General features: G+C 39.4%; 1 protein-coding gene and 1 long non-coding RNA gene across 3 annotated transcripts in view; one reads left to right on the top strand and one right to left on the bottom strand.

Moving 5' to 3' along the window:
- LOC116667719 overlaps window positions 1–8,048 on the top strand; it is a 43,208-nt gene that overhangs the window by 17,101 nt on the left and 18,059 nt on the right. The window lies entirely within an intron of this gene.
- The window catches only part of LTA4H (leukotriene A4 hydrolase), a 29,982-nt gene continuing 25,064 nt past the window's right edge, over window positions 3,131–8,048 (bottom strand). The window contains exons 16-19 of one of the 2 annotated variants that reach the window (XM_006187464.2): window positions 7,048–7,143; window positions 4,890–4,972; window positions 4,116–4,220; window positions 3,131–3,421 (exon numbers count right to left, since the gene is read on the bottom strand). In XM_006187464.2, the coding sequence (XP_006187526.1) occupies window positions 3,304–3,421; window positions 4,116–4,220; window positions 4,890–4,972; window positions 7,048–7,143 (402 nt within the window). In that variant the 3' untranslated portion in view covers window positions 3,131–3,303. The remainder of the gene's footprint in view (window positions 3,422–4,115; window positions 4,221–4,889; window positions 4,973–7,047; window positions 7,144–8,048) is intronic. The other variant, XM_032493595.1, reaches the window with a different exon arrangement.

Below are 8,048 nucleotides of genomic sequence, written 5' to 3'. Positions count from 1 at the left end.
ATGAATATCCCTAATCTAAGTAAGCGTCTTCAACAGGGATCACTGCTCCCTGCACCCAATCCATTACCATTAGTATTAAGGAACTCTGAAGAACATGAAAAAGAAATCAAAGAAATGTGGGCACTGTTTGAACCAAGTAGCATTTTAGTAATAAACCAGTTTCTAGAGATTGGATTATTCCAATGGGAAAATCCTGTGAAGTCTGTTTCCCCTAAAACAGACTGCTGTTGGGAATGGAGACACTGTTGCTCACAGAAAACACCCACAGTCAGAATGCTTCTCTTACAGCTTACTGAGAAGTGTATGAAGAAAGAGCTGTCTCTCCTTCGGCCTCACTGGAGTCAGCACTTCAGCTACCCATTTCCTGACCACACCCTGGAACTCTTCATCGTCTGAATTTTGTACACATACAAATCTTAAATTCCAATACCCCACCTTCTGACCACAACCTCCTACCCTTCCAGTTCCCCTCATTTCAGTCGTCTTTGCCCTTGAACCCGGCCTTGGGTCAGTTCTTTCTTCCCTCCATTTCCTACCACCTTTCTCACTTTCCTTGGAAGCTGGTCCCCTAGTTACTCACCTGGACTGCTTTGAAATTCCTTTAAAACCCTAACCCCATTCCTACACTGAGTCAGACCCACCCCCTGGGTCATCACAGCAAACTTCTGTCAGTGTTCACCCAAGTGGCAGGCTCTGCTACAGAAAATCCTGTGATGGGTGGATCATGGCGCTCTCCTGCTGTGTGTCCCTCCCCCTTAGAGGGTTCCCAGAACATTCACCCTGCTCCTCAAGGACTTTCTCAATATCTACCCCCTCTAAGAGGAAGCCCTTACCTCCTACATCTCAGAAAACTGAGGCCCTTAGACCTGAAGCACATTATGTTTCTGCCTTCCTCCATTCATTCATCCAACAAGTAACTCTTGAATGCCTGTTATGTCCCAAGCACTATGCTAGGTGCTGGGAATGAAATAAGATACACTGTCCACCCTCATGGTGCTTACTCCCTGCTGATGATTGCAGATGTGTAAAGAAGCCTAATAAGAAGTCCTCCTACGCTCTGTGCTGTGAGAAAATTCAAACTACTGGGTACTCCAGTTGCCAGCCCCAGCTGAGCCCAGATTCTGCGTAATCACAGGCCAGACATCAGACGTGTAAGGAGAGAAGCTGCCAGATGACCCCATCTCCCAGTGAGTCATGCCGCACTGTTTGAGGATTCTAGGCTCAGGCCCTAGACACCGTGGAGCAGAGGCAAGTTATTTCCACTGGCTCTGTCCAAATTCATGACCCAAAGAACCCATAAGTCAATACTTTTAATGAAGTTATTCTTTCTTCACCTGGTTGGAACACAGTTCCAACTTCCTTTGCTTAGCTAGATTTCTCATTCCTTAAGACTGAGTTCAGGCCTTTTCCTCTCTGGGAAGCATTCCCTAAACCCTTCAGTTGGGGTAAGTGGCCCTTCTCTGGGCTGCTTTACTTCTTCTTTAGCATTATATAGATTATTACTTATTTTTGTTCACCCAGAAATTATGTGTGTATCCAGCCGGGCACAAAGGTATTCAACATACACATATTAGCTGAAGTTAAGTGTAGACTCCACTGAGCTGGTCCCAGGTAGGTCCCTACAAATGTTTGTCTTTAGCGCCCTCTACCGTCTCTGTAGTTTCCTTCAAGACCACCCTACTGGCCTCCCTTACCCCAATTCACTTTCAGTATCACTAATTAGTGATAACTGAAAAATGACATTAGCTTAGAGTCAGAGTTAAGCTTATAGGGCAGGGGAAGCCTCCAAGAGCATCATCTGGGTCCATGGATTTGCTAAAATCTAATCACTTAGAATGTGATTATATACCAGGGATTTGAGCTGAACTGTCTCTTCTGGTGTTCCTGGGATGGAGCCAAGTGAGAGCAGAGCCTTGAGAAACAGAATCACACTGCAGTGTAGATGCATGTCCAAAAGGAGAGAATTGCTTAGGGGAGTGAGAACAGGGGAGAAGACTCAGGATTACAGGAAGGGCCAGGAACCTGCCTCTTTGATATCTGCCCCACTATCTGGGTGTTTGCTTCTATGTATTTTAAGACTTTGTTGTTTTTGTTATTTTTACTACATTAGCACTTTGGGCGGGTATTTATTGATGATCTACTCCCACCCACATTTATACTCTAAGACACCATTTCTCTTTGCTAGAGTTGATTTGGCCAGGGCCCAAGCTGGGTTAGAGTCTTCCCTCTGGGAATCTGAAACTGAGACAGTCTCTCCATGTGGTAAGAGCTATCTGCAACAGTAAAGCTGGGGGTAGCCAGACTATACAATAAGGACCAGAGAAACAGAAAAGGGAGACAAGAGTTTTGATGGCTCTGCAGTCCCAGTGTCTGTCCCCTTCTGTCTGTCCTCAGATTCTGATAGCCTTCCCCAACTCTGTAGCCTTAAAATAGTCCTCCTTTTCCTCTTCTGACTTCTAGTCATTGGGGTTGCTGTCACTTACAATCAAAAAATCTTAACTAATACGATAGGGGTGCCCAAACCGTGTGCTGAGGCACCTGGGGCACTGCATTACACTCATGGGGGTATTTTGTTACTTTCTCACTTGGCTCAAGTTGTATTGTTTTCAATTATTTCTTTCTCTGTGTTGTATATTCGATGTGGGTGGAGAATAGTTGCTGACCACTAAAATAAGGAGCTGAGGCAGGCTGAATAGACTGTCAGGTGTACCTGAGGGACTGATGGGAAGTAGGAGTTTTCGGGGTGGCCATCTGACCCTAACGGACAGGAGAACAGGACAGGTCCAGTGGGTCAGTAGGTGGATCCAGGCGTGGGGAGCAGAACGTTCTCACTAGAGTTTATACATTTTGGTAAGAGTTCATCCTGTGTCCATCAGCTGGGTGACAAGCAAATCTAACTGAATGTTCATGTTTAAGGTTATTTTAAAAGCAAAACTCTAACCATGTTGAAGTTTTGGTGTGCAGCAGATTCCATTTAAAGAGCTTAAAATACAAGGTAAATAATATGTTGATGTATCTTGTGACCATACTGGGAGAAAATGAATATGAAACTAATTTAAAAATTGACATTTATAAATCAAAAGGTTAAACTTTGCTAAAATTCACTTTACAAAGAACATGACACCAAGGGTAGGGGAAGGGAGGTAGCTCAGCTTTATTTATGAAAAAAAGATCACTGACAAAACATTAAAAAGCCAAAACTAAAATGACATTTTTCATTACATTGTGAGTTGAAGTTTTGTATTTCTTTATTAATTAATTTTTTAAAAAGAGAAATGTCTGAAATCAGCCATGGGCAGGTCCTTAATCCACTTTTAAATCCTTCCCCACAAGCATGGCAGTCACGGGGTGCATACTCGCCCTGTGCTCTTGGAAGGTACAAATGGCTTGATCGTGGGATTTGTCAAAGGCAGCAAGGTCCCTGTAAAAAAAAAAATAATAATAAAGAAAAGAAAAAAGAAAGATAGATAATGACTTGTTGACTTGTTTTGGCAAACTGTATTATACTTGTGAAGTAACTGAAAAGTAAACAGATTAATAATAGATATTTATGTCATGGTTATATATATATATTTTTTTTTTCAGAATTCTGCCAAATCCATAGTCAACATAACTTCCCTAAGTATTCTTAACTTCTATCTTGTGGCCAAGATACAACTTTTCTCAAGCAACCTGCTCTTAAGACTTCTTTGCAACATCTGAATCAAAAAGATTTGACTTTACCTGCTCGATTCTTCTTGCATTTAATTTGACTCTTTTTTTCTTGTCCATCCCTACTCACCAATTATCTTCTACTTGCTTTTAAAGATCTTTCTGTGTATGTAAGATTGTCTTCAATTTTTTTTTCTTTTCACCAGCGTCTAGCCCTATTTGGCCCATAATAGGTAATCCATATATAATGCTCCTTAAAAAACTAATGAAATCATCTCAAATTTTAAATATTTTGAAGTGTTCATTCCTATCCCAAAATTATATCTATAATCTTAAACAAATTTAAAATATTATTTTTAGATTGCACTTTAGAGTTAAATTTAGCAATAACAAAGACAGCTGTGTAAGATTTTCCTTTCCCATTCCTTCTATAAAGTCAAAGCATAGTCTGACTTGGTTCTTACTTGAATAAGGGTCGAGTAAACTTCATTCTTCCTTGTTCAGTCGCCATTTTTAGAGCCAAAGGAATTGCTTCCTCCCATTTCGATTGAATGCAGAGTCGTAACCATCTAAGAGGAGGATTTTTAGGGGGGTTGGGGTAGGAAATGAGGAGGAAAAAGTAGGATATGACAGGTTTATCTGAAAATTGCTTTTGTAATGATGAATAATCCCAACATTATAGTTGCATTGTACACCACCATATATTATGTCTTTATTCTGAGAATCTCAAATTCTTATATACACCATTTAATAATTGGAAAAGAGAAGGAAGAAGAGTTTGTTCTTGAAAAAGATCATATGTTTTAAAAGGTTTGGATCATGTCAGTGCTCATGAACCTGACATATGCAATTTCTGAAGGAATTAAACTTTGATTTAAGCTCACACTACAAATCTGACTTAAGAAAGATGAACAGAATCAGAGATTTCTAACTATTCCCATGTCAGAGTCCATTGGTTACTCGTTGAAGAATGCCTATTTACCATTGAATCCTTAATTCTAATTTTTTTATAAAAGCTATGAGAAGCTTAGAATGAATTTTAACAAAAAGATTAATATTATTATCTTACAGATACTGCAAACTATTCCTTAAAGACCATGATAATGATGGTTATAGACGCAATAAATTTGACAAGGATTTCCCAAGCCTCATGTATGTCTCACACGCTGCTTTCCCTTTCTCCACCTTTTAAAGTAGTTTTCTACTTTCTTCCACTGAGACAAGTTAAAATGATGTACCTGAATCGTATTTCAGAATTGTTAATGGCATTGAAGTTGTACACCTCTTGCATTCGCTTTATGTGCCCCAAAGGAAGAGGTGCCTAAGAGCAAAATAAAGAAGTATAACGTATCATTTCAACAGGATTCCTTGGAAGAAAGGAGCTGGAGAGAAATTCTTAGCCAGATTAAAATCCTCAGTATTTTATAATATAGAAATAAGTTAGATAAAAATAAAAGAAACATGCACACTAAAATAAATTTTGTGCAAACTTCTTCTGGATAAGGGTGTTCTGCTAGGAGCCAAGGGACTAATTTAGTTTGTGAGGTACACGGAGAACTAAATGAGAATTACTCTCTCAGACTTTCTGGCGTATATAGATGCTAACCTTCACAGCCTTTCCAGAGTCTTTCAGGTTCATCCTTATACCTTTTATGTCTTAAATTTATTCCATTCTTCAGATTCTGTCACAGTTCCTTAATTTTTTCCCTCATCAATTCCTCCCAGCTTTATCATTGTATATTTCCTCCAAAATCTATATCCTTACAAAATAGCAATTTTTAAACTTTTATATTGCAGGCCTCTTTCAGAATCTGATCAATATTATGGACCCCTTCCTCGGGGTGAGGGGAATATATTTACCATATAAACACAAACTTGTGTGTGTAGTTTCAGGGGGCTCATAACTCCTGTGCCTGTGTTATCCCACGTTCAAGTAGAACAGGTTTGCATGAAGGAAAGAAAGGAGAGTTCCGTCTGGACCGGCAGAGAGTCTGTGGTGTCTGTGGGGTGCAGGCTGAGGTTCCACTAGATTGATGGTAGCTCTCCGCTCGTCATGACCTCATCTTACAAAATCCTCACTCCACCCTCATTAACCATCTCTGCTCTCACTGGCTGCCAGACCCTTCCCAAACTGCTTAGTTCAACCAAGCTCCAAGTCCACCGTGGTAGGCCAGCTGGTTAAGTTCACCTCCCAGGTGCCCTTACTTCTGTAGTGTCCCCTGTGCCTACTCCCCAGCCAGCCCATCTGGCTCTCTCTCTGCTTGTTTCTAGGCTACCCGGCAGGCAGGGCTACAGAAACTGGTGAAACCGTGATGGTGGTTTCATGCACTGAAAATGGATTCTCTAAGGCCCCTGTTGCTTTAAATTCCTACTCCTCATTTTGTATCGATTCCATAGGAAATTCTGTTCAAAGTCTTCTCTGTTCCTCTCCAGGTCCTTGGACCCAAGAGCTCCCTGCATGTAATAGTAGAGACACTGTCATTGTCTCCCTTTTGAAATACAGCACCTCCTTTCAACTTCACATATTCTTTTAACTACCTGGCTTTGAAACCTTCAAATCTGCTTGGACTCCTTCCTGTTAACCCCTAAATCCAGTCGGTCACAACCCCTATGCTCTCATCCTGTGTGATCTCCCTCTCACCCATCTTGTTCTTTCCTTTGTCACCAGCTCCCTCCCTCCTTCCCTCATGTCCTGTCCTCCAAGAATCTCCCTACTAACTTTCACCACCAGTGTTCCTCACAGCACTCCAACCCTAAGCACCAGTGGGACAGTCTTCATAATCCATCACTCCGTCAAAGGACTCTCTTGTTAAAAATGCTAAATACTTTGCTACTGACGAGAATACAATCTAACATTCTTAGCGTGGTTTTCAAGACTCATCACATCTGATTCTAGCAGCCTTTTAGTAGTATCTGTGTTCACGTCTTTCCCAGAGCTACCACTGACTCCTGCAACGCTGGGCACGCTGTCCCTTGCTGCTCCCTGACTTGAATTCCTACCTCGCTGCTGACCCTGCTCTGCTCAAACCAAGCCCTCCTCCTCCAGAATTCTTCCTGATGATGCCAGTGAGAAGGGAGTTCTTTTTCCTTTTTTTCCTCAAATGATACATAAAAATATCCCTCCTTTTATCACTAAATTTTGCATTTGTAACCTTTCCTACTAGATTATAAACTTTCTGAGGACACAGCATATTCCTTTCTTACATGTTTTTATATTCAGCACAATATTAAACATAGCAGGCATTCACCAAATGTTTTTAAGGAAACAAATGGATTTTATAAACCTTTTTTTTTATGTTAGTTTCCACATTAATTTTTCTTTCCAAGTTGGGTTCGACTGTAAACACTGTTCCTTTATGCCCAGTTTAATTTCCAGCGTTTTGAACTAGTACTTACTCTCTGGAGCATCTGTGCTAAAAATTCATTCAACTGATGAGAAGATAGGTCTTTCAGGTCTTCTGAGCTGAATGAATTTAAATCATCTTCTTTGGCCTAAAAGAAATGTTACCTGATTATTTCCATTTGTGTACAATTCAATAATACTTACTTACTTATTCTGACATAAAAATAAAAATTAAGAAAGAGAGAAATACAAGTATGCATAAGATTGTTAAAAAAATAAATTTAAGCCTTAGCTATTTTAATCATTCTGAGATTGCATCACCATAACTTAAAGAGCTGATATGCCTTTATTATTTAGGAAAAATTAGACTATTAATAATAAGAGTGGAGGAAACTTTTGACATCCTTTGTACCACTCATGATACATAGATTTCCAAAGTAAAGAAACATTACGAAAAGCATGTCCACTACTTTATAGGCCATTTCAAAAATTTGGGTAAAGGATCAAATTGCATATTTTAAATATCACACTAATGAATGGATAAGGCCACAAGCTGATGTTTACCTCCATCTCCATACATTCTATTTTCCCCACTTAATCTTAAAAATCATCTAAGGGGAAAAAAAGTGAGTCTGTACTTTTCAACTGAGATTTGTTGCCAACTGTCTTTGAGGAAATGATAAAGGAAGACTAAATAAAGCTTACCAAAATAAGTATTTTAAAAATCTTTTAAAACTATTTTGAAGTTCTTTTAAACTAGAGTTTCTTTTAATTTTAAAAGAAATATATACAAACATTAAAAAAAAAATCAAATAGGACCAAATGAAAAATTCCTTTGCTTTTACTCCCTGTCTCCAAGTCCCAATCCTCAGTAACCTACATTAGTAGTTCCTTGCATCTCCTTCCAGAAAATTTAACGTATGCATATACATTCTTGTACAGAAACATATTATTTTACACCCTCCTCTTCCTTCAAAATGCTTCTTAATATCAGAACTTCTTCCTCTTTAGAAACTCACCTAAATATCAGAACTTACAGATCTCATTCTCTGTT

Source organism: Camelus ferus, chromosome 12 (assembly GCF_009834535.1).
Source record: "Camelus ferus isolate YT-003-E chromosome 12, BCGSAC_Cfer_1.0, whole genome shotgun sequence".
In the NCBI taxonomy this organism is placed as follows: Eukaryota; Metazoa; Chordata; class Mammalia; order Artiodactyla; family Camelidae; genus Camelus; species Camelus ferus.
The sequence above is the reverse complement of the archived record's forward strand: the minus strand, read 5'-3'. Positions and strand labels throughout refer to the sequence as shown.